Source organism: Marmota flaviventris, chromosome 2, assembly GCF_047511675.1.
Source record: "Marmota flaviventris isolate mMarFla1 chromosome 2, mMarFla1.hap1, whole genome shotgun sequence".
NCBI classification, from domain to species: domain Eukaryota; kingdom Metazoa; phylum Chordata; class Mammalia; order Rodentia; family Sciuridae; genus Marmota; species Marmota flaviventris.
The window spans coordinates 154,334,386-154,361,786 of record NC_092499.1 but is presented as its reverse complement, the minus strand read 5'-3'; the positions used below and the strand labels follow the sequence as shown (position 1 = coordinate 154,361,786).

At 44.1% G+C, this 27,401-nt stretch overlaps 1 protein-coding gene across 1 annotated transcript in view; it reads right to left on the bottom strand.

Moving 5' to 3' along the window:
* Positions 1 to 647: 647 nt before the first annotated feature.
* The window catches only part of Acss1 (acyl-CoA synthetase short chain family member 1), a 60,675-nt gene continuing 33,921 nt past the window's right edge, over positions 648 to 27,401 (bottom strand). Inside the window, exons 4-14 of the mRNA XM_027955840.2 lie at positions 20,502 to 20,677; positions 19,917 to 20,069; positions 15,217 to 15,364; positions 13,853 to 13,990; positions 12,150 to 12,242; positions 10,500 to 10,612; positions 10,008 to 10,134; positions 8,092 to 8,219; positions 7,880 to 7,943; positions 3,931 to 4,049; positions 648 to 2,287 (exon numbers count right to left, since the gene is read on the bottom strand). Of these exons, the coding sequence (XP_027811641.2) occupies positions 2,108 to 2,287; positions 3,931 to 4,049; positions 7,880 to 7,943; positions 8,092 to 8,219; positions 10,008 to 10,134; positions 10,500 to 10,612; positions 12,150 to 12,242; positions 13,853 to 13,990; positions 15,217 to 15,364; positions 19,917 to 20,069; positions 20,502 to 20,677 (1,439 nt within the window). The 3' untranslated portion in view covers positions 648 to 2,107. The remainder of the gene's footprint in view (positions 2,288 to 3,930; positions 4,050 to 7,879; positions 7,944 to 8,091; positions 8,220 to 10,007; positions 10,135 to 10,499; positions 10,613 to 12,149; positions 12,243 to 13,852; positions 13,991 to 15,216; positions 15,365 to 19,916; positions 20,070 to 20,501; positions 20,678 to 27,401) is intronic.

The window sequence follows — 27,401 nt, the reverse complement described above, 5'->3', positions numbered from 1 at the left end:
GCAGGTGTCCAGGCTTTGCAGGAGATAGCTCAGTTGTGTTCTGATAAAAATCCCACTCCTGCATTTGGGGCAGGATACAGAAATCCTTCCCTGCCACACCTAGAGTGGGGCTACCCTAGATGTGGGCTATCCTGCTCATGTTCGCCTTCTGGCTACCCAGGATCTTGCTTCCTTCCTCACTTCTATTACCCTCCACACCAGCACCACACACTATACCTTTGTGTGGTGATGGGAATGTTTGTCTCCCTGTTGTCCAGTGGACATGTTGCAGCTACTAAACATTTGAAATGAGGGTACAATAACTGAGTGAGTACATTTTTATTAGATTTCATTTGATTTATAACTAAATAGCCACAAACAGCTAGTGTGTTGGAAAGCACAGTAATTCAAAGCCAAGTAAATTTGTCAAATAACAAATATAGGTAAGCTGTTAGTGTATATTTATTCCCTATAAGAAAACAGACTGTTCGTTTGTTATTACACTCCTAGGGAATCAAACTCAGAGCTTCACATATGCTAGGCAAGCATTCTACCACTGAGCTATACCCCAGCCTAGATATATTTTTAAGTGTTATCTTTTGAGTGAATAGGGCCCTAAGGTTACATTCAGCAACAAAGACTAGCCTTAACCAAAAACATCACCATAATAAGAGAATGGACAAAATAAAGCTTTATTTGAACACCCCTGCAGATCATCCTGAGAGTTTATATCAGCAACGTAGAAACATAAGCCATTTCATAAACAGTGTCATAACTATGGCCCACCAAGTCCAGTGCGTGGCTCTTTGTTGCTAATGGTAATAAAGAAGCACCATTATTCAAAGTGTGCGTGCTATGGCCACTGCCACATCCTAGGATCACAGTATACTCGCCTGATCACTAAGAGGCCAGCACAGCAAGGCCCCATAGAAGGTGTTCAGTACCCCAGACACTCCCTGAACACCTACATAGCTACAAGGCACTGTAGGGTAGATAGGACAGCCTTTCCCTGCCCTTGAGGGCCCTGCTCCCTGATGACCTGCACCTGTGAGCAGACCCACACGTTTTGTACACTCTCCATGAAATAAGCACTCAGTGGCCTCATGATTTACATCATTTTGCTAATGTTAGGAGGACTTAAGGCACATTGAAAAACAGAGAGACTTGATTAGAAGCTCCAAGTCTCATCATTGGACCACAGTAGTTATTGCTGCAACCACAGAAAGAAGGGCAGAAAGAGTCAGGCAGCACTAGTGCTATAACAAGTCACCTGAGTTTTCACTGGCTTCTCTGAATGGCTGTACATATTTGGAGCATGTTCACCTCCTACCAAGAGGCATCTGGGGGGAAGAAAACCTTTCCAGATCATATCTTGGAGAAAAATGCCCACAGGAGTAGCTTCAGAAATAAAGGTGAGCATGTTCACCCTATTGCTTAGGAGTTAATTCTATTTATAACACAAACCAAGTACTGGAGAAATAGACACCAGGAAATGGACATCAAATTACAAGCTGGCAAGTTCTTAGGAGAGCTATGCAAATATGTGAATCAGATTTCAAATCACAATAAAAAACAAAAAGAGCATCCTCTGATTGTCCCCATGTTTCTCACCAGTGTAGGCAAAAAGGGAGATTTTCATAACTGTTACAATGAGTGTATATAAGGAAATCGTCACAGTACTCTTGAGTGCTTGAACATTATTCTCCCCAAATATAAAAGTATAAAAAATAAAATCTCTGCCTTTTGTATCTAAGAACATCAGCAGAAAACAATGGTTGCTTCCAGCTCTTAAGTCCGAGGAGCTGGCTCCTCTACTAGGCTTCTCGCCTCCCTGTGCTGTCTCAAAGGGACACAGATGTGGATGACAATGATTTTAATTCTTGGAAACCAAAGCCAGGATAAGTGTAACAAGTGCTATCCCCATCTGACAGTACCTCTTCACAGGTTATATAACTCTGGGGTCCCCCCAGAAGAAAGAAAGAGTCTTCAGCCCCACTTCACACTCTGGGCGGTACATGTGGGCTATGTACTAGGACAAGAGTTAGCCACCTCAGGGTGACATTTGAGGAGAACGTGTAGAGCCTAGGTGCCGATCATAGTCTGAGTGTCCAGGTAGAAGTGTGCCTTCTCACTTGGCAGCAGCCTGCTTGTCTTTGTATTTCTGGAAGGCACTCAGAATTTCGGTGATGACACTGGGGTCCTCCAGAGTGGTGGTGTCCCCCAAGTCCTGGGCTCCGCCAGTGATGATCTTCCTCAGGAGCCGCCGCATGACTTTCCCAGATCGAGTTTTAGGAAGACGCTTTACCACCTGGTAAGGACAGCAGAAGCATCAGAATTGGGTATATCTGGCTATACTGAGATAAGGACTCTGCTTGGGGGAATGATACCCCTCACTGGGGACTCGAAGAGGCTCACTGATATATGGGCCCACATCAAAGAAGGATGGGGTCCATAGTCTCTGGCTTTCTCTTCCTACAACCTGGATCTAATGCTGGAATTAACCCAAAGGACAGCATCAACCATGGGGGGCTTCGCTGAAGGCCACACCAGTCCAGGTCAGCTGAGTAATCACCTCTGTCCTAACAGCTATACCATGTGAGGTTCCCCAGGTAGCAGCAGATCCAAGCACAGGCACCTTATCTCCATCCCCAGACAGAGACTTAGTTGGTCTGTTTTACACAAGAGGTGAGAACCATTTAACAGAAAAATTTTGTCTTGCAGTCTGAAATTTTTAACATTTAGCATTTTCAAACAGCTATGTCCATCAATGCAAATGCCAATACATTAAGAGCAGTGTTTGGGATCTCCCCCACCTCCCTTTGGTGCTGGGGAGTGAACCCAGGGCTTCATAAATGTGACATCTTTAACAACTTTAGCAATTCTGCCTTTGGAAACATTTCACTTCACCTAAAAACTCTAGTCACTAGGCCAGTATTGTGAATAATACCAAATGAAGCTAGGCCCCTTCTGCTCCAGAGGACAATCAGCAACTCAGGAATCGTAGTAGGGAAAAAGTTAATGAAGAAAGGAATGAGAAAAGCTAAAGGGATGAAAAGGTGGCCTAGTTCTGCCCCTTAGATCTTTCAGATGAGTGATCTCTCTCACTGGAACCTGGAGATGTGTTCAGAAAAACTACACAGGGCTAGAAAATTCTGGTATTTTCCACATGTCTCTCTATCTAATATCCCTTATTTAGCTGGGGTGTGGCTCAGTGGTAGAACACTTGCCTAGTTTGCACAAGGCCCTAAATTCAATATTGTTATGGTCTGGATCATAAACATCCCCTGAAGGCCATGTGTTGAAGACTTAGCCTGTGGTGCTGTTGGGAGAGGGTAGAACCTTTAAGAGGTGGGACCCAGTAGAAGGAACTCAGGTCACTGGTAGCGTGACCTAGAAGGATATTTCAGAACCCTGGCCCCTCTCCCTCTCTCTCTGCTTCCCAGTTGCCATGACATGAGCAGCTTGGCCCCACCATGTGCTCCCTGCCCATGATGTACTATGCCACACAGGCCCAACCAACCATGGACAGAAATCTCTGAAACTGTGAACCAAAATAAACCTTTCATCCTTCTAAGTTGATTATCTCAGGTATTTTGTCACAGAAAAGGAAAGCTAACACAGATACCCAGATACTAGAAATATTATTTTATTTTTTGCAGAAAATAAAATAATATTTCTAGTATTCTTTACTACCTAGTACTGCATCCGTAACCAGCCTCCAAATGCCAAAGTACAAGAACATCTAATCTTGCCCAGAACTCTCCTAAACAGATAAGTGCCATAAGCTTTGGGTGCTACAGATCCTCCCTGTCTCTTGTCATTCTCATCTATCATCCAGGGAAAATACTACTAATGTCAGTTTTAACTGTAAAGAAGAAATACACTCACAAAAGCTTCACTATTTGATAATTCGGGGAAGTAGGCTTAAAATGAGCAGTGCCATCCACTCACCAGAATCTGATCAGGCACGGCGTATTTGGCAATCTTGGTGGCCACCATAGACTTGAGTTCACTCACCACCATGTCCGCGTCACCCACATCATCTTTCAACACAATGAAAGCAAATGGAGCTGGAAGGAAAGCAAAGGTTTGAGGGTGTTGGACCATACAAGATACCTCACAAAGCAAAATGTTTTGTATAACCTACCATAAATCCAAAAAATCTTTAAGCCCTACGTTGGTGACACTATGGCAGCTGGTTTCCTTGCAGCCCTAAAGATGTATGACCGTTGCATGGCAAAGTGGCAGTGATTACTTGATCACAAGCACCCTGGAAGGGCAGTCATGTGGTTGAGAGTTTGGCAGGACATATACTGTCGTGTGAATTAGCTACTGTTGGCTCAGCTGTGAGAGAACCCGTGATGTGGGCTGATGGACACAGACAAAGTTGGTGGGCACCAGCCTCACAAGTATGTGGCCAATATAATATAGCAGCCACTTGCCACAGTGGCTGTTTATTTTACATTAAATTAAATTATAATCGCATTCCTCAAATGCATGAGCCACATTTTGAGTGCTAATCGATACCACATGTGACAGGAGCTGCTCTGCTGGACAGAGCAGATATAGATATGGAACAGTTCCATCATGACAAAAAAAATGCTGCTGGCAGCCCTGGCCAACCCATATCTTAGTGCAAACACTAGGCTTTGCTTATCAATATCCTAGCAAGTTATAGAAAGGATGTACAATGGATTCCACTATCACACAAGGATCTAATCCTATTGTTCTCCACATGAATAGTCACTTCCCCAATACCATTTGTGATACCCTGTCCCTTCCCACTGACTTGTAACATCCTTTCTCTCATACATTAAGTTTCTATATACATGTGTGTAGCTCTTTTTATGGTTCATTTGCCTGTTAATTCCTGCACTAATTCCCCTCATCTTAATTCATTCTTCTGCTAGCACATATCTCACCTAATACACTATGTGGTTTCCTCATTGACCATGTTTATTTTTGTTCTCTCCCCTCTGCTGTTGGCTCCCTAAAGGTTAACACTTTGTCTATTTTACCCCTGCTATGTCCCCAGCATCTGATACCATACACTGAACACAACAGATGCTTAATAAATGCTTGTTAAATCCATCAGTAAATGATTATTTCCTAAACAAACTACAATCTGCAGGCAAGTACAGCTTTTGCCTATGCAAATCACCTGGAAAACTCCTATTCATCCCTCAAGACCCAGTTCAGCCCCTTTGTACTCTGTGATACTTTTCCTGACTCTGCCCATAAAACTAGTTATGGTACTTGCTGTGTAAAGTTTGTTGTCAGTCCTACTACCCCCATCCATGAGGTTGTGAGATCTTTACTGGAAAGAACCCCATTTTTGTCATCCTATTAGTTGATATGGGATTGGAAGTGGGCCTGGACTATTGAGTTCTTATACAGATGAAGGGAGGAAACCACATGAAAGGAAGAAACAGTTAAGAGTTAGAAGGAAATGGATAAGGCCCAGGATATCAGAGGTCAGAGGCATGAGACCCTGGTCAGAGGCTCAAAGAGTCTGAGTCTTAATTAAACTAGTCTTAATTAAACTAAACTTAATTAAACTGGGGCTCCCCTCACTCAGACCAAGTGCAAAATAGAGGGTGTGTTGATGGATACATAATAGCATTGACAATCAGCTTTGGGGCTAACCAAGAACTTAATGGGTTACTCATAGATTACAGATAAAGAGATGTTTAAATTTGTTAGAAACCAAGAAAATGCATATCATTACACCCATGAAATGTACATTTTCTCCCAACAGCCTGGCAGGTATTGAAAGGCCAGATAATAAAGACTTGCTTAGGATGAGCAAAAATGCTTAGAGCTATTGATGGGTATGGAAAGAGCCCAAGAGCCCTGAGAGCACTGAGTCAGGTGCTGTGCAGCCAAGACTCTCTCCTCTGAAACAGCCTCAGAGACACCTGCATCCTGGGCTATGCCACCCCAGGAGAGGACAACCCCAACACAATCTGCCAGACCTTAAGCTGCCCTGTGAAAGGTAGTGACTATCACATACCCCCTACATTTTGTTCCAAGTTTGCTTTCCAGTGTACCTTCCCTGACTTTGTACTTATTTTCTGGGGTTTTTCCAGGGGCTGATGAACCCCCAGGACAGGGCAGAAGGTACCTGGGATCACCAGCCCCTCAGCAATACCTTTGTCCTCCTAGGGTCCCAGACCCTGAGCAGGAAGCACTGCTCATCCATGGGACTCAGACACACTCAGCTCCCACAGCTTCCAGACTCCGGAAATGTACCAGTTCGGAGGATCTCCAGAGGTTGGGTCTAGACTCCTGCCAGTGTGAGGTCCCTTTAGAAGTTACCCAAGTCATATGTGAAGAACTTTCCTATCTTCACTCTCTTCCCACCCTAATTATGTCCAGCCCACACCTCTGCTGGGCACTGCCACTCACAGCTCTCCCATTAACAATTCTGGTCTCCTATTAACAATGCCACAGCAGCCTCATCAGCACATCATGGCAACTGAAAATGCTGTTTTTAAAGCATTTAAATAAATTTTAAATTCTACAATGGGTCAATTTGAGGAAAGTACTTGAAGGATTGAGTTGTAGCTCAGTGGTAGAGCATATGTTTAGCATACATGAGGCCCTGGGTTCAGAGCCCAACACTAAAGCAAATAAAAATAAAGTAGTTGAGTAAATAGTGGAACACAAATGTGGCAGGGAGGCATGTGATATTTGGGACAAGTTGTGACACAGGATGTCCCTAAAAGAAGTAAGGTAAACACTCAATCCCAGGCTACTGGTAGGGCAGAAGAGGTCTGCCTATCCAGCAATGCCCTGGAATAGGATCAGCATATGTCTGGGTCACACTATACCGGGTCAGTGTGGCCACTGTTGACTTGGCTTTACAATACTCCAGCACTCCTGCCCTTCCCCAGACACAGCCACTTAGGAATCAGCAGGCTTTGGAACAAAGTGTGTCCTCAGTAGAGAATACCATTCCGATCACTCATTTTACCTCCCCCTGCATGTCAACATGCAATGGGAATCACGGGTCAGGTTTCTCCAGAGTCCCAGCACACTGCTCCTGCACTGTGACGTACAGACATGGCAAAGGCAGAGCTGACACGAACATTGTGACCAAGCAGGTGAACAGGTGAACAGGGGAGGACTAATATGGCTGGACATTTTCTTTTTTTTTTTTTTTTAATGTATTTGGTGGACATAACATCTTTGTTTGTATGTGGTGCTGAGGATCGAACCCGGGCCGCGCGCATGCCAGGCGAGCGCGCTACCACTTGAGCCACATCCCCAGCCCACTGGACATTTTCTTATGAACTCTCTGTAACAGGGCTTGAACAGTGCCAGGAGGAAATTTCTCAAGACCAGCCAAGGGCCAAACAGGTCACAGCTTCTTGTGAAAGAGTGTCCTTAAAGGTCAGTGAAGCCTGGGTATTTCAGAATTCACCCTAGCCTAACACGTACAATGTCCAGATTCCTCACCCAAAATCTCCACTTGAGAAGAAAAACAACAGCTTCACCCATTAAAAAAAAAAACAAAAAACAAAAAAAAAACTATGGTCCTGCCCTCCAGGTCTACTCCTTTTTAAAAATTATTTTTTATTTATATATGACAGCGGAATGCATTACAATTCTTATTACACATATAGAGCACAATTTTTCATATCTCTGGTTATATACAAAGTCTATTCACACCATTTGTGTCTTCATCCATGTACTCTGGATAATAATGTCCATCACATTCCACCATCATTTCTAACCCCATAGTGGTGTAGGGAGAGGGAGCATGGAAGGAATAGACAAACTCTAGATAGGGCACAGGGATGGGAGGGGAAGGGAGCAGGTCTACTCCTTTTATTAGGGTTCCTGTGATGGGCATCAGATCAGGAATCAAAGAGGACTGTATCCTGCAGCCACTTACCTTCCCCTTTGATGTCATGGGGGTAGCCAATGACAGCAGTTTCCGGCACTGCAGGGTGGTCAGCCTGTGCATGACAGAGAAGAAAAGTGCAAAACATGGTGACCCCAGGGTGCTGAAGGTAACTCAGGTTGCACATTCCCACCCCAACTCAGAGGTCAAGAGAGGCATCACAGAGGTGCAGGGGCAAAGGAGAAGGTCCAGGCCAAGCTCACCATCGCATCCTCGATCTCCGCGGTCCCCAAGCGATGGCCACTGATGTTGATGACGTCATCCATGCGCCCTGTGATCTGGTAATAGCCACCCTCAGTTCTGTGAGCCCCATCTCCTGTGAAGTAATAGCCTGCACCACAGCAGGGGGAACAGCACCAAGAACTTGAGACCAGAACCCACAGAACTTCCAGCTTCCATGAGAAACAGAGGGACCCATGTTCCAACCTCACTCTACAGACCAAAACTGAAGTCCAGTGCTTAGCTGAATTCCTGACCTCCTGGCCTTCCTGTCAACTCCTAATGTAGACACCTCTAAATAGTACCACTTGGCTGTGTTCTAGTGAAGGTGCAGGTGGCACTGAACAACAGAACATTGATCCTGTGAAGACTGCGAAAGTCCAGGAAGCAGAACACAGACAAGTATTGCCTTCAAGAAGCTTCTCCCAAATGATGAGTCTCAGCTCCCTAAGCTTAAGATTTATTGAGAAAATTACTAGTTTCAAAAAGATAGGGAAGATGGTGTTCATATACACTTCTGATCCAATAACACAAAAGCAAACCAAGAAAAAAATAAAAGTAAACTGCACCTCAAATAGAGCATTAATCTACAGGATATATAAAGAATTCAAAAAAACTTAAGCCCCCAAAACAAGTAACCCAATCAATAAATGGGCTAAGGAAATGAACAGATACTTTACAGAAGAAGAAATATGGTTGGTCAACAAATATATAAAAAAAATTTCAACATCTATAGCAATTAGAGAAATGCAAATCCAAACTACTCAAAGATTTCATCTCACTTCAGTCAGAATGGCAGCTATTATGAAGACAAACAACAATAAGTGTTGGCAAGGATGTGGGGGAAAAGGTACACTCATAAATTGCTGGTGGGACTGCAAATTGGTGTAACCATTATGGAAAGCAGTATGGAGATTCCTCAGAAAACTTGGAATAGAACCACCATTTGACCCAGCTATCCCATTCCTCGGTTTATACCCAAAGGATCTTAAATCAGCATACTATAGTGAAGCAGCCACATCAATACTTATAGCAGCTCAACTCACAATAGCTAAACTATGGAACCAACCTAGGTGTCCTTCAACAGATGAATGGATAGAGAAAATGTGGTGTACATACACAATGAAATATTACTCAGACTTAAAGAATAATGAAATGATGACATTTGCAGGTAAATGAATGGAGCTGGAGACTATCATACTAAGCGAAATAAGGCCAATCCCCAAAATCCAAAGGCTGAATGTTTTCTCTGATATCTACATATCCACAGTGTGCAGGGGAGGAGGGGTTGTTGGGAAGAATACAGTCACTTTGGATTAGGCAGAGAGGAGTGAAGGGAGAGGAGGGGAATAGAGAGTAGAAATGATGGTAGAATGAGTCTGACATTAATACCCTATGGGCATATATGACTACATGACCAGTATTATTCTACATCATGTACAACCAGAAGAATGGGAACTTAATATTCTATTTATGTATGATGTGTCAAAGTGCATTCTACTGTCATATATAACTAAATAGAACAAATTTTTTTAAAAAGTAAATTGTAAGAAAACTCTCAGAATTTATGACAGTTTTCCATTTCATTCATCTTTCCTAATAGCTAACAGGATGCCCACTATGGGCCAGGTGCTGTGCTTATGGGCTTCACACCCATGTCCACCAAGCCCCACACAGGCCCCTGAGGTGGGACTGACTTGCATGGTAGAGATAAGAAATGTCAGGGAGGTAAAGAAAGAGAAGGCTGGATTTAAATTCATGCCCCCAGAGGGCCTATTCTTAACCATTGCATTGCAATGCACTCAACTGCTATTAACTTAAAGCATTTCAGTAATCCATGGAAATATGATTCCATGAATCTATGGGATAGGCATGAGAGTCCCTTCTTCAGCACACTCACCTGGATATGCCTTGAAGTAGGAATCTATGAATCTCTGGTGGTCGCCATAGATAGTCCGAGCCATTCCTGGCCAGGCCTGGGAGATGCACAGGGCCCCAGAGACATCGCTGCCCTCCATGACATTTCCCTGCAGACCCAGGGAGACGAGTGTGAGAGAATGGGTAGACTGACAAGTAAGGAACTGAAAATCAGCTTGGCCTGAGGCAGAAAAATGACAAGCCAGGGTCCAAGTAGAACTGCCTCAAACTTTCCTCCAGAGGCACCTAAGGAAAGCCCTGGGCTCACTCTATGCTGTGATGCCATCAAATGTCTCTCTGAGAGGGGACTGCATAAGTGCTGCATGGGGACTCTGGTCTGTGATTTAGAGTCCAGACCCTGGGTGCACACAATGAGGGAAAGGAGAGTAGAATAGACAGGGGCAGCAGGAGAATGCCTGGTGATTGCAGTTAGGTGCGGGTGCAGAGGAACAACCTCCACAGGGCCCTCACACACCTTCTCATCCAGGAGAGCAGGGATGATGCCAAAAAAGGGCCTCATGGCCATGCCAGGGAGGATTTCTGCCCCTTCTTCTGAAGGCCGAGGTGCAATGCAGATGCCTCCTGTTTCTGCAAGGATAATGAGAAGAAATGCCAGATTAGCCTGGGAGTCAGTGACAAGTTTGTCCATACTATATCCTCAAAGGACTTGTGACACATCTTCTGTGCTCTGCCAAAGTGGAAAGTGGATGGGACCATGCTTTCTGGGGCACAAAAACTTTTTTTTTTTTTGGTACCAGGGATTGAACTCAGGGCACTCAACCACTGAGCCACATGCCCAGCCCTTTTTTGTATTTTATTTAGAGACAGGGTCTCACTGAGTTGCTTAGTGCCCCGCTGTTGCTGAGACTGGCTTTGAACTCATGATCCTCCTGCCTCAGCCTCCCAAGCCACTGGAATTACAGGTATGTACCACCGCGCCTGGCTGGGGCAAACTAGGCTTGGGTTTGGGTCCCTCCACAGGGACACAAGCAGAACCCTAATGCAGGGCTCAGTCCTGGAAACTCCACATTCTGCAGCTGGGGCAGAGGCCTCCCTCTGCTCAGGGACCCTTCTGTGTCAGACCCTGTGTGAAATAGGAGAGGGCAGAGTCCACTCACTTACATAGTAAGATGGAGGAAAAGAACTGCTCTGGGTCAGTGCCCATTTGACCCAACAAATAAGAGAGGCCCACAAAGCCTATCCTCGTGTCATCTCTCCCACTCGTCTCTGTCTGCATGGAAATACATCCTGAGACTGAGCTGTAAAAGAATCTCCATGTGACGTTCTGAATGAACAAGAACTGTGCTATTCAGAACATCTCACTTGCTGGCTACTTGAAGATGGAGACCTTGGAGAGTTGCGTTATTTTATCAGCAGTGACCTCTTGCCCAAACATCCCTGTACGTCAGACATCCCAGAGAGGCGGGGACAGATCAAAACAAAATGCCCACAGAAACACTTCTTTCTCCCACTAGAATTTAAACTTATGGTCTCTTGTAACACAGTGCCCTGTCCCCATCAGATGTACCAGTGTTCAGAAAAGGGCCCCTTGGGGCTGGGAATGTAGCTCAGTGATTGAGTGCTTGCCTAGCATGTGAGAGACCCGGGGTTGGATTTCTAGCAACAAGGAAGGAAGAAAGGGTGGAAGGGGAGGGAGGGAAGAAAGACAAGGGGAGAAAGAGAGGAAGGAAGGAAAGGAGGGAAGGAGGGCTGGAAGGAAGGAGGGAAGGAAATAGGAAAGAAGAAGGGAAAAGGAGAAGGAAAGGAAAGTGAGGCGAGGCAAGGCAGGAAGGGAGAGAAGTGAATACTGAGAACTTACTACATGCCAGGCCTGGGCCACATACCTGAGTTGTGTCGTCTCATTTCATCCTCACCCAGAGCCTGTGAGGGAGTACTCACTTTACAAGTGAGGAAACTGAGGCTCAGAAGTCATTACACACAATCTTAACAGCTGTAAAACAGCAGCCATGTGTCGAAGAGACTCATGCACGTGGTACTCATCACACTTCCTTCTGACAGCTCAAACCTTGGTCTCAGCCTCACCCACTAGACCCTCCAGAATCAAGGCTTATACTGAGACCAGCACCCCCAGACCATGTCTCCTTCTCCCCGGGAATATTCTCACCTGTCTGCCACCACGTGTCCACCAGCGTACATCTGCTGTCCCCCACCACCGTGTAGAGCCACTCCCAAGCCTCATGGTTGATAGGTTCTCCCACTGAATCCACACATGAAAGAAAAAAGAAATTAAAAGATCTCAATAAACCTGAAACTAAAAGGAAGAGATTGCCAAGGGGGAAACAGCTCTGTAATTTTTCTAAAGGACATCTGGGGAGACCTGAAAAGCTGTAAGTTATCATGTTTGTGGTCATCAGAGAAATATAAAGGATACCAAGGTGTTTTCACTATTAGGAGGTCAAAAAGCAAAAAGTCACCAAGAATGTGGGAGACACAAGTATCACATACACTGTAGGAATACAATTTGGTACAGAATTTTTTTGAGGGGGAATTGAGACATATTTATTAATATTTAAGACTAACCATGCCTAATACAACTACTTTAGACAATCATTGAGCCAAATATTTTAAAGCTAAATATAGAGCTGGGGATGTAGCTTAGTAGAGTGCTTTCTAGAATACATGAAGGCCTGGGATCCATGCTGAGTAACAAAAAATAAAAATAACAAATATACATTTACCCTATCACCCCAAAATTTGACTCTTGACACACTCCACAAATGAGTGTAGAGCTGGGTTAGTGGCATATGATTGAGAGGCTGAGGCAGGAGGATCACAACTTCAAAGCCAGCTTCAGCAAAAGTGAGGTACTAAGCAACTCAGTGAGACCCTGTCTCTAAATAAAATACAAAATAGGGTTGGGGATGTGGCTCAGTGGTCAAGTGCCCCTGAGTTCAATCACCAGTACCCTACCCCCCAAAAAAAGAGTGTAAATACCCACCAAAAGTGGACACATACAGTCATAGCATCTCTGTTCATAACAGAAACTATAAACTGCCCTCAAGAGTAGAATGGATAATAAATTATGGTATATCCGTCCAATGGGATACCACAGAGCTGTGAAAATAAACAAACCTCTATGACTCACACAGCATGCTCTTTGCCTATTTGTACAAAATCCAAAACACACAAATTAACCAGGAACACTGACCCACACCTATAAACCCAGTGACTGGGGAGACTAAGGTAGAAGGGTCGAAAGTTCAAGGCCAGTCTCAGCAATTTGGTGAGCCCCAATCTCAAAATAAAAATTAAAAGGGCTAGGAATATAGCTCAGTGGTAAAGCTCCCCTGGATTCAATCCCTAGTACAAAAGCCAAAAATCAAAACAAAGCAAAAAATCCCACAAAAATTAACCCACCATAAGAAAGGCCAAAAGCAGTCATGGATAGGGGATACTATACAGAGCCTTCTGTATTCTATTCTATATTCTTCTATTTCTAGAGTTTGATTGGAGTGTTGGTCATCAATTTAAGTCTGTAAGTAAACATTCCTCAAGCTAAGCCCTTGACATTTGTACATTTTACCATGTCTTATACCTCAATGGGAAGGAAAAAAGAAGTGCCTCTGCCTTAAGTGTCTGCCCTGATAAAATACCCGCAAAGGGCTGGTATTCATCCTGTGCTTACCAGTTTAGACCCACTGTTGCCAAAATAGTGAAATACTCTCCTGTTGGCTGCCTCCTGCTCAGAAGCACCTCTCCCCCAGCCCAATGTCTCCTGGAAGAACAGCCCATGTTGCCGCTAAGCCCATCCAGATTCTGACAGCCCACTCAGGCAGACCTTCTCCTGCCACAAGGTAGGCCACTCACCTGACCCCAGTGTCCGCAGGGAGGAGCGGTCATACTTCTTCACCCAAGTGTCGCCATATTTCAGCAATAGCCGGACAGCTGTTGGGGCTCCATAGAACTGATTGATCTTTAACCTCTGCACTGTCTCCCAATACCGACCTACAAAAGAGCCCAAACCCACAGTCAATAGGAGAATCTATCAAACACCATCTATTTTAAACACATCTGGAGACAAGCCCAGTGTTACTGAGTGCAGGGTATACGCAGACGTCTACATGTAGTGTAGTCACAAAAAAAGAGACCCATACCTGTCCCTGACAGAAAGGGGTCCTAAAGGCAGCCTCCTCCCAGTACTCCCCAAATCCAAGGCAGCATGTTTGCACCTGGATTTGGATGACTACATCCACAATGTGTACCCCACATGAGCTAGACAGGAATTAGCTCAAAGGGATATCACTATGAGTTTTCAAAAATGACATCAAACTTTGACATAGTCACAAATTAAAGGACCCCTAAAGGAGTTAGTGGTCTTACCCCTAGTAGCACAATCTCTGCTGTGTGTACACAAAGCCATGTACCCAGTATGCCTAGCATGCACACACCTGACCCCTCCTCCCACCAAAACCAAACTCACACCATTCCCTGAAATGATGCAAGTGAGACCACATGGGCCATGACTCTCCATCCCTAGCATTGCCCCTACACCCACTTCCTTGGTTGTATCCATCCCCATTTGTCAGCTAAGAGAAGCCAGGGGAGGTAAGAAAGAAGTCTATGCACTATAGAATGCTCGGGGCAAGAGTCCACAGGCAGAGTTGCTATGGTTCTATTACATTAAAACAAATTATTTGGGGACAGTATGTTATGTGAGAGAAGATACCGCAGGCAGCAAGATGTGACCATGTTCTCAAAGTGATCTCAATTTAACAAAGTGGCTCCAGGCCATACATGGCCTTAAAGGATCTAGCAGAAGGGCTAGGAAGGACAGGATAGGGGGGCAGCTGGCCTGGTCTTCAAGGAAAGGATGGATCTGGTCAGGTGAGGTGGCCACAGAGGTGAGAGGGACAGTGCTAAGGTATTGGCCCAAGGCAAGCATCTTAAGTTAGACAGACAGGAACACTGCAGTGGGTAGTTTTGAGATGAGGTAGCTTCTGGCTCATAATCAGACTCCTTCATATTGAGCATCTAATCTTCCTGAAGACACTCTGATAGGTGCCAGTCCACTCAGCAGTGCTCAAGGCCAAGCTGCTCCAGTGTCCACTTTAGTTAGTGTCTTGTCAATCACAAGAACCACCCCTTTCCAGAGCTCAGCCTATGCCTTAATGCAGGCCTTTTCCCTTCCCTACCACCAGTGCCGGAACCCAAACAGGATCTTCAGTTCTTACCAGCATCGGGGTAAACAGGAGTGCTCTCAAAAAGGACACTGGTGGCTCCATTGCAGAGGGGTCCATACACCACGTAGCTGTGTCCTGTTATCCAGCCAATGTCAGCCACACAGCCAAAGACATCGCCTGGCTGGTAATCAAACACAAGCTGTGAAAACAAAAGGGGGACCATTAGGAGCTTGTCCTTCCACCCCACCACATGCCCACACAACGTGTGCATTGGTCTGTAACTGAGATGCAGTCACCATGGCCACCAGTGGCAGGATGAGAGAGTGCATTATGGAGGCTTCATATAGTGCACAGAAGGGGAAATACAAAACTACAGGTATAAGAAACAGTAGATGTGAGCCTGTGGGAACTGTCTGGGAGAGCTGGCAATGTCACTTTTCTTGAAATAGGTGTACACTCAGAGGCAAAACTTTTCTACCTAGTTGTCTGTTTAAGATATGGGCACCTGGACTGAGGGCATAGCTCAGTGGTAGAGTGCATACTGAGCATGAACAAGACCTTGGGTTCAATCCCCAGCACACACACACACACACACACACTCACACACACACGGACACCTTTCTGTATTACTTTATGCTGCAATTTTTAAAATCCCTTAAAAGCTGCAAAACACAAAAGGCAAAAAGACCAAAAACTTCACTGAGTATCATTAGCTTCTAAGAGCTCGAGGAGAGATATTTGTATTTCCTTCATTCTGGCTGAGTGTCTAACCAGAGCCTAATCCTGTCTTGGGATCCAACTGCCCATCTGTAGGAAACACAGAGAACAGAGGGACACCAGGGACAAATGGCCAAGTGCTACAACAAAGTTTAAGAAAATGAAAGGGATAGAGGGCAACCCATCCCTTTCATTTAAAAAGACATCAAAAATATTGTGACAGGGGCCAGGCCGAGCACACACCTTTGATTACATTGACCTGGGAGGATGAGGCAGAAGGATCACAAGTTCAAGGCCCCCTCAGCAACTTAGTTAGAATCTGCCTCAAAATAGAAAATAAAAAGAATTGAAAATGTATCTCAGTAATAGAGCACCCCTGGGTTCAATCCCCAGTATCCAAAATAATAATAATAATAATAATAATGTCCAGGGATGAACTTGTGGATAGGACAAAACTATAAAAAGAAAAACACAGAACAGTGATTATTTGGAATATAGAAGAGGGGGCTATGGTCATAAAGGGGAGGTTGGTAACATTCCATTTCTTGACCAAAGTGGCATTTGCCTTATAACTCGTTAATTTGATTTGAATAGTTTTCTTTATCTATGTTCTAAAAAGATGTTTTTAAAACTCTGGTCAAGTTGGCCCCCAGGTCCTGCTCCTGAAGACTGCTGTTCAGTTTCTCCAAGGTTTGCAGGTAGCTCAGTGGAGTTTACAAGTGGCCAGGTGAAGCTATTTTTCCAAACTAGGGAGTTATTTTTCCAGGCTCCACAAGAAAGAATGCATTTTCATTCTGTGGCCCTCATCACAAAATGTTCAAAAGTCAAAAGAATTATTAATACAACTTGAACCCAAATTGCCAAGTCTGTCATGAGACTGCAGAATTCTCCCCCTATAGTGCATGGAGGGAGACCAGTCTCTAAGGGCCCAGTAGCCAGGCAGAACCCCAACCCCACTATACATCCCAGACATTACTCACACCTCCAACACACTCCAGAGTCAACCATTCTAAACCAGTCGAGCAGCACACCTGTAATCCCAGCAACTCAGGAAGCTGAGGCAGAAAGATACCAAGTTCAAGGCCAGCCTCAGCAATTTAGTGCCATAAGCAACTTAGCAAGACCCTATCTCAAAATAAAAAACAAGTATGTAGATCAGTAGTAAAATACCCCCAGTTCATCTCCAGTATCAAAAAAGAAAGGAAAAAAATCACAAAAACCAAAAACCCTTTGCCCTAAGAGCCTTAATTCTATAGTATAAGCATACATGCATGTGTACACCCACAAACACATGTGCACATATACACAGGCAAGCATATGCACATATACATGTACCCATCTATATGCATGCAAACATGCACTTACACACATACACTTGTGCAAGAGCCCACATACTAACATCCCAGTGATTATGATGAGGGCACCAACAACATATTGCGCCAATGGCTTGACACACCTAGTCACCTGAGCACAGTTACCTGAGCTGCAGGACAGCCCCAGATGTGAGGACTCTTAACTCCACCTTACAGCAAAGGGCACACAGACTTGGATTAACACAAGCTAATCCAGCCACTGCAGGGCATAGCTGGACACACATCTGGTTGGTAGTTCACAGTTACCTAAACAATCTTTTTCCTATGTGTTGCTACCACTGAGCAGAGAAAGTTGTATAGTTGCCTACTTTCCTGTGGATGCCTAGGTCTCCCTGCATCCCAAGTCCTGAGCACTGGCATGGGGCAGTCCCTAAATATCAAATGGATGAGAAGAAACACACTTCTCTTTCCATTATTTTTCATATTTAGTCTTATCTATAGAAGCCTAAAAGTCTCTGTTCCTAACACTTCAAAAAACCTCCACATATTGAAAAGTCATTCAAAAGATGTCCCCCATGCCTATAACCCCACTTTTTTTGCTCATGTAAACAGTGTCTGGGGAACACTTTGAAAACACAAATAGGCTGGGCATGGTAGCTATAATCCCAGTAACTAGGGAGGCTGAGACAAGAGGATCACAAGTTCAAGGCTAGGCTGGGCAATTTATCAAGAACCTCAGTAACTATGCCAGATCCTAAGGCAAAATTTAAAAAATAAAAATAAAATAGTTGAAGATGTTGCTCAGCGATAGAGTGTCCTTGGTTTCAATTTCCAGTACAGAAAGTAAGAAAGAAAACACAAATAACAAAGAATCTCACCACATTTGCAGCTTCCCTAATGTATGTCTTATATAAATTGATAGAAACAGATCCACTTTGACTTTCCTGGCATTTGGTCTCAGTGATTATGTGTTCCAAAACATTTTTACTTACACAATCTGCCAATCTTTGTAACATCCCTACTAGGAATTGAGGAGGAGTCGGGTTTCAGATGAGCAAACTGAGGTCAAGAAAGGTCCAGTGACTCAGACAAAGTCAGCCAGCAGCTAGAGGTAAATATGTTAATATATATTCATGTTCGGCATGACATATGATCTGCTCAGCTGATTCTGTACTACATCCGTCTTTCTGCCTCACTGTCAATGTGCTGGGCATAAGTTCTGTGCTCTAGCACTTCCTTCTTTTTCCCTCTGTAACTCCCTCTGGGAAATTCCTTACCTCACTTTCATCTCCAGGAGGCACTTCCCCAAGAGACCCAGCCTGCCCAGTCAGAATTTTCCATCTTACCCTTACTGCTACCCATAGAGACCAAGTCAGAATTAACTCTGGACCCCAACCCAGCCAAGATTTTTCTGAGGCTGTTGAGGCTTTCTCTGGCTCCTGGGTCAGCCTGGCTAGGAAACTCACCTTCAATACAAGATTGCCAAGGCAGGGAAAGATGCCACCAGCCAGGTCAGCATACAAGCTCTGCTTTTATATGGGCCAGTCAGGGCATCTGAGCCAGTCAGTTCCCTTCACCACTGCCACCAGCAAGAGCTAAGTTGGCTTTTTACAACACAGTTTAGTCCACAGATGGTAGCTCAAAACTCAAGTCCACAGGGGACATGTCAGCTACTCCCCAAGGTAACTACAAATACCCTACTAAATCACTATTCCCCACCCATCCACATTTAAATGAGAACTGTTTTGCAAATGCATTTATTGGAATAAAAAATATGCTCTATCATTGATTTATACTGCAAAAGTGTGGCCCACTATAATGCAATTTCCACATAGTAATTTAAGTTTCCTTATAAAAGTAATTTTTTTAATTTTACTTTTGAAATGAGCAGGAGATAGAACCCAGGGCCTGGCAGTACCCATCCTCAGCCCTCCTCCTCACACAGGCCTCTCTACCTTGTGAGTCAGGGCAGCATACAGCAGGTGTGGACGAGCCCCTTGGGGGTACCGGTACTTCCCGAGGTTACAGCATATGCTAGGTAAGTGCTCTGCCACTGAGCTATACCCCTTGTCCTTTTTTTTATATTTTGAGACAGGGTCTAAGTTGCTCAGGCCAGCCTTAAATTTATAATTTTTCTGCCTCAGCCTGGAATAGCTGGGATTTTTCAGTTCTGGGATGGAATCCAGGACCTCACACACACTAATCATGTGCTCTACCACTAAATCACACCCCCAGTCCTTGCAAATTTCTGTTGTTTAGATTATTGTATTTCCCCAACAGAGTTGTAATATACAACTTTTTACATTTCGTATGGAGCAAGGGACTCATGAAGTCAGAAGTGCCTGGGCCCAGAGCATCAGAACACAGCCCTGCCGATGAGCAGCATCAGCCTGATGTCAGAGCCAGGGAGGCTCCATCCCACAGGCATCAAGCTGACTGAGGAGTGGGGGCAGGTTAGAGGACTGCAGGGCCACAGTCAGGCTTGGATGAAGGGCCCTGTCTTGTCTCACAAGCATACATCCCTGCTCCACTATCTCAATGGCATGACTCACAGTGGCCCTGCTTATGAGTACACCATAACAAAACACCATATCACATCAAGAGGCATCATCCCACTACAGGAGGAATTCCTTAACTGCATACCTCCCAACCCTGCCCAGAGCCTGCCGGTGGCATGGCAGTACCCATCCTCAGTCCTCCTCCTCACACAGGCCTCTCTACCTTGTGAGTCAGGGCAGCATACAGCAGGTAGCCTGCCTGGGTGTGGACGAGCCCCTTGGGGGAACCAGTGCTTCCTGAGGTGTACAGCATGAAGAGCATGTCCTCGCTGTCCATGCTCTCTGGGGTGCACACAGGGGCCTCTTTGGCCATTTCCTAGAAGGGAGAAGAAACACACAGCAGATACAGGGCAGTTAGTCTCTCCCCTTCATTCAGCTTCCCTGAGAACGCCATTTCCCCAGCTGCAGTGGGACTCAGCAGAACAGATTCAGAGCACCTTCTCTGGTCTGCCCAGGTTTGATTCCAAACGCAGAGAAGACACAAAATAAAAAGATGGATTTGGTCTGTACGTTTAGCTCAGAAATTGAGACATGCTTGGTATGCACAAGGACCTGGGTTCAATTCTCAGCATGAAAAAAAAAGTGTGTGTGTGTTGGGGGGGGGGGGGGGGTGAATACAACAAAGGAACCCTGACACCTGTAGGGAACCACAATTGAGAACTACAGCCCAACCCCAGACCCTGTTAACCAATTTCTTCTGTTAATTAACCCTGTTAATCTCAAACTACACAAAGTAAAGTAAACCCACCTGCTCAAGGGGAATGTCACGATCCCCCATGTGGACCTTGTTGTCTGTCCTGTGAGCCACCAGGACATGCTGGACAGTTGGACAATTCTTCACAGCTTCATCCACTATTTTCTTCAGCTCCACCACACGCCCTCCCCGGAGTCCTTGGTTGAAAGTGATAACCACCTTGCATTTGGCTAACAGAGACAACATGGACATGTCTAATCAGTTTCCTCCCTGCTTCAACCCTCGTAGCCCAACTTGAAGCCACACATCCCAGGCCTAAGAGTGTCATAAAGTTTAATTTTGAGTAAAAGAATCAATCAAAAGAGTGGCTTTGCTATGCAGCAGCTATGCTATGCATGGGCTTTCACACTGCCCATGGCAATCATGGTGGCAGTGCAACACTGAGAGGTAAAGTCCAAGTCCACAGTGTCCCAGTTCCAGGGGCATTTTTATAAGCCAAGAACCTTCACTGTCCAAAGAATAGAGACCCCTCCACCCCTGGTGGCTTCCCAGGAGCTGTCCATCTACCTTCACCTTTAGATCAACGCTCCCCCCGGTTGCATTTGGTCTTCAATGACTGAACCTGGGTCAGCCAGGCCCAGGACTATATTGGGGAACCTGAGCTTCCTAAGACAATAAGGCAAGGCCCAGAGCAGGAAAAGAGAGACACACAAACTTGGGCATGAGGATCATAGGCAAAGGAATTACCCTTTGCACTGTATCTAATGTGGGAAAACCCAGAGAGAACAAGACTGTGGTTGGTTATTATATAGTCATTCTAACGAAAAGTCTGGAAAAAATATTCATTGTTACAATAGGCTGTATGGAGGGCCTATTGTAGAGCAAAGGACACAAGTTCTGAGGAATTACTCCCACCCCAGTTCTCCTCAATCATTGACTCTCAACAGAAGAATAATTACTTCAACTCCCCTACCTGCATAAGGAGTCATCCTGATGCACATGAGCTATGCTATCACTCAGGCTTCCCTGTGGATGAAGTTCTGGCTGACCAATGTAGACCCATCTTTCTGAACCCACTTCCCAATACCTGAGGACCACCTCCCAGATAAACTGCCTACAGTGGGACTCTTGTCTCAGGATCTTTTCTATGAGAGCAATAAGTCACCATATTCCTGAGCCATATTTCTGTCTGAAAATACTTTTGAATGACATACCCAGGATCTTTTTCCTCCTAAGAGCCCTAGAGATGTCATGAACTTGAGGGCTACCTGAGAATTCTCCAGCACAGGACTTTGCAGCCACATGACCCCATAGGCCCATCTCTAGATTGGAGAGACTGAAGAGATACTCTAGACCTGCCCAGGAGCAGCCATACCTTCATGGGGCACTAGGACACCCACATGGGTCTGGCCATATACATTCTTCGCTCTTCAGATCTTAGCAATATGTCACCTAGGGAAACTGAGTCAAACATGAGGCCTATCAGAGACTCTCCAACTCTATATCCCTGTAGGTGGGTGTGACCTGAGTGCCCGATAGATGAAGAAGGAAGATGACCATCTCCCACCCATCTCCCATGTCGAAGTGGCAGCTCCTTCTCCAGCCTCCATGACTCATACCTCACTCCTGCATTCTCACTTGTCCAGGGCCCCACTGCCCAAGCTGTTTTCAAGGTCAGGACCCAGGGAGAGTACCTAGGCAGGACAAGGTCATCTCACCCACTGGATCATTCTACAGCAGATTGATGGGGATAGGGCTAGTGGGGAATAGGCAGGAGCCGTGTGACACTATCTGGGGGGCCTCAAATGTCCCTTCCTGGTTTGGAACAGGTCTTGGAATCTATGTTAGTTCTCAATCACTCCCATGAAAATGACCACAAACTTCGTAGCTAAGGACATCTCTTTTTAGTTCACTGTTCTACAGAACAGGTAGCTTGACAGTTGCTCTGGACAGAGTCTTGCAAGGCAAAAAGGAAGGTGTTGGCAGGCTGAGCTCCCATCTGGAGGCTCTGGGGAAGAATCTGCTCCCTGGCCCAACTGGCTATTGGCAGAACTAAGTTCCATGAGACTTCAGGACCACAGTCTTCATTTCCTGCTGACTGTCAGCCTTGAACTATTCTTAGCTTCTAGAACCACCCACATTCCCTGGCTCATAGTCCCCTTTATCTTCAGATAGCAATAAGCAAGAGAGAAGATAAAAGAATAATGGTGACAGCCTGGAAGCCGGGGCAGGTTGCTGGAACTCTAGAATCATGCATACCAATTAAGGTGGCTACCTGGCTCATGGCAAGACCCTGGTGATCACACTCTGAAAATACACCAACCCTCCTGGTGGTAGACTGAAAATAGCTACAGATTCTTTGACTTAGTCTTATGGAGAAAGATAATATAGGTCCTTTCCCCTTGTATACGGACTGGCCAATGAATGGTTTGACCAATGAAGTATAAAAAAAGGATGCTCTGTATATTCTAGTTCTGACCATAAGGACAATCAGGCAGTCTCCACTTTCTTCCTCTAGGAACCATGTCATAAGTCTGACTGCCTGAGGTTCTCATGCTGCGAGGAAACCCACAACAGCCACATGGAGAAGCCACACAAAAAGAAAGAGATGCCAAGTCAGCCCCCAACTATTCAAAGTCAATCCAGTTGGTGTCTGGAAATCATGGAGCAAAGAGAAGCCATTCCTACCAGGCCTATCTGATTCCTGCTCCACAGTTCGTGAAATAAAACAAAATACATTATGTTCAGTTGTTGTTTTAAGCACTAAGTTTTGGTGCAGTTTGTTATACATGAAAAGACAATCAAGAATGTCCCTTGTTGGCCCAAGAGGACCCAGACACTGTCTTAACAGAGTCTTGCCCCCAGAAACTCAATACCAGGAGAGCTGGACACAGAAACCAGAGGGTGTTGGGGCAAGTTTTTCTTAGTGGCAACGTTCTGAAAAAATGTTACAGGAGGTCCCCTGCTAAGGCCCTCAGAGGTGGTGAGACCTCTGCTTTCCCAAGCTGGTGGTTTAAGAATCCTGAGATTCTGGGCACTACCCCAGCATCCAGGTACTAAATCCCTAGTCTTCCAGAATTTTCCAGAGTCAACTGTTATTGCTTGTCTCAAAGTATTTTAAGAAACAAACTTATAACCATGGCCACACCAGCAAGAGAGGAAAGGAGCAGCCCAGTGTAATGTTAAAAGAATAAACTCTGGTGGAAGAGCCTGACTCTGGATATGTCACTTAACCTCTCTGTGCCTCAGTTTCTTCATCTTTAAAGAGAAAATAATAACCTCCCACCAAAGAAAAGACCAGGACCAGATAGTTTCACTGATGAATTAACCAATTTATAGAAAAATTAACACCAATTCTTCCCAAGCTCTTCCAAAAACTGAAGAGGTGAGAATCCTCCAAAATCCATTTTATGAGGGCAGCATTACTTTAATACCAAAGCCACTGTAAGAAAACTGTAGACCAATATCCCTTATGAAAAATGATGCAAAAACCCTCAATTCAATACTATTGACAGGATTATACCCCATGATCAGTGGTATTTACCCCAAGAAGAAAGGGTGGTCAACATGCACAAACTAATCAATGCAATATAACATACTGACAGAGGGAAGGAAAAGCTGAAATGTGTAAAAAGCATTTGAAAAAAATTCAATACTCTTTCATGATTAAAAAAAAACACTTGTCAAACTAGGAGTCAGAAGGAACCTACTTAACCTGACTTAACCTGATACAGAGCATCTATGAAAATCAATAGTTAACATCATACTCAACATCAAAGACCAAAGCATTCCCTCAGAATCAGAATGAGACTAGGACGCCTACTTTCCCCACTGTTATTCAACATTATAACAGAAGTCCTAACCAGAAATATAAATTTAAAACATACAAACTGGAAAGGAAGAAGTAAAACTATCTCTATTCACAGATGACATGATCCTATATGTGGAAAATCTTAAGAAATACCCCCCGACACACACACACATACACACACACACATACACACACACACACACACCACTGAAATTAATAAATAAATCAGCAACTTTATAGGGTACAAAATCAACATGCAAAAATAATTTCTGTCTCTATACTCAAGCAAAAGATATTAAGAAAACAATTCAATTTACAAAAACTTCAGGCTGGGTGTGGCGGCACACGCCTGTAATCCCAGCAGCTTGGGAGGCTGAGGCAGGAGGATCGTGAGTTCAAAGCCAACCTCAGCAATGGCAAGGTGCTAAGCAACTCAGTGAGACCCTGTCACTAAATAAAATACAAAATAGGGTTGGGGGTGTTGCTCAGTGGTCACATGCCTCTGAGTTCAATCCCTGGTACCAAAAAATAAATAAAAATTCAGAAATAATAAAATATTTAGGAAAATGTATACAAGGAGAGGCCAGACATATACACTAAACCCTACAAAACATTGCTAGAAGAAAAAAAATTTTTTCAGTACTATAGATTGAATCCAGAGGTACTCTACCACTGAGTTATAACCCCAATCCTTTTTATTTTTATTTTGAGACAGAGCCTCATTAAGTTGTGAAGGCTGGCCTTGAACTACATCATTCCTGCTACAGCCTCCCCAGTAGCTGGAATTATAGGTATACACCACTGCACCCAGCTTCTAGAAGAAATTTTTTAAAGGCTTAAATTTAAAGAAATCCATGTTCTGGGATTATATTGTTATGACAGTACTTGCCAATTTTTCTACAAATTCAATGCAATTCACATCAAAATCCAACATCCTTTTACATAGAAATGGAAAAGCTGACCCTAAAGTTCATATGGAAATGCAAGAGATCAAGAATAGCCAAAACAATCTTACAAAAAAAAGTACAAATTTGGAAGACTCATACCTTCTGATTTCAAAACTTTCTGTAAAGCTATGCTATCAAAACAGTTTGAGATAATAATAGACCGGCACAATATAGAAGACAGAGCCCAAAAGAAGCCCATATGGTCAAATTATTTTCAAGAAGCGCAGACTAAGGTTGTACCTCAGTGGTAAAGCACTTGCCCAGCATGCACAAGACCCTGGTTTCCATCCGCAACCCTACAGAGGGTGCCATTCAACAAGGGAAATAATGGTTTGTTTGACAACTGGTGCCAGAACCACTAGATATCCATAGGGCAGAGAATGAAATTGGACCCTGACCTCATACCTGTACAATAAATAACTTAAAATGACTGGTATACAGCTTTGTGGTAGAATACTTGCTAAACACATGTGGGCCTCTGGGTTTGATCCCCAGTGGAGAGTTAACAAAAACCTCAAAATGAATCAAAGACCTAAAGGTAAAAACCAAAACTACAAAACCCTTAGAAGAAAATATAGGAGAAAATCAATATGACACCATCTGGCAATGGTTTTTTTAAAATAATACAGCATAAGAACAAGCAACTAAAGAAAAAATAAACTACTTTATCAAAATTAAGAACTTTTGTGCACCAAAGAACACTACTGAGAGAGTAAAAGACAACCTATAAATCATAAGGAGTATCTGATAAAAGTCCACCATCCAGCCAGGCACAATGATGCATGCCTATAATTCCAGCAACTCAGGAGGCTGAAGCAGAAGGATCACAAATTAAAGGCCAGCCTGGGCAACTTAGCAAGAGCTTGTCTCAAAAAATAAAAAGGTCTGGGCACATAGCTCCATGGTACAGCATCCCTGGGTTCAATCCCTAACACAAAATTAAATATATACATTTATTCAGCATCCAGAATATAATAAGGAACTCTTAAAACTCAATAACAGGGCTGGGATTATAGCTCAGTGGTGGGGCACTTGCCTCACACATGTGAGGCAATGGGTTTGATCCTCAGCCCACATAAAAGTAAATAAATAAAATAAAGATATTGTGTCCATCTACAACTAAAAATATTTTTTAAAAACTCAACAACACATGGACAAATGACCAACTAAAAAACAGGCAAAGTGCTTATGCAGACATTTCCTCCGAAGAAGACATACAAATATATGTTGGTCAGCTTTGCATCACTGTGACCAAAATACCTGATAAGACCAACTTAGAAAAGCTTATTTGGTCTTACGGTTTCAGAGGTTTAGTCCATGGTGGGTCAACTCCATCACTCTGGGCCCATGGGAAGGCAGAACATCATGGCAGAAGGGCATGGTCAAGGAGCATTGATTACTCACTGATTATTCATAAAGCCATGGAAAAGGGGAAGGGGCCACAGAGGAGAGGAGCCCTTCCAGGGTATACCCCCAATGACCCACCTCCTCCATCCACGCCCCACCTGCCTACAGACACCACCCAGTTAGTCCATTCAAACTAGGATGGAATGATTATCTTACAGCTCTCATAATCCAATCATTAACAAGGAGCTTTTGGAGGGACACCTTATATCCAAACCATAACAATGGCCAAAAAGCACAGAAAAAGATGCTCAACAGTATTAGTCATCAGGGAAATACAAATCAAAACCACAGTGAGATACTGCTTTATTCTCACTCTGACAGTATAATTTTTTAATGGAAATTAACCAGAGCTGATGAGGATGCAGTTTCTGGAACCCTCATATGTTACTGGTGGGAATGTAAAATAGTATAGCCCTTTTGGGAACCAATTTTGCTATTTTTCAAAGAATTAAACATGGAATTACCATATGAACCAGCAATTCTACTACTAAGTCTATTCTCTCAAAATTGAAAGCAGGTGTTCTTGCATATGAACATTCATAGCCAATCCATTCTCGAGTCCAAAAAGTGGAAACACTTCAACCGTCCCTCAACTGCTAAATGGATTAACAAAATATGATATATCCACACAGTGGAACACTAATCAGCTACAATAGGAAGTAAAGTACTGATACACATTACAGCATGGCTGAACTTTGAAAAACTCAGGCTTAGTAAAAAAAAAAAAAAAAAGCCAAACACAAAAGACCATGTATTGTACAATTTCCTTTATTTGAAATATCCAGAATA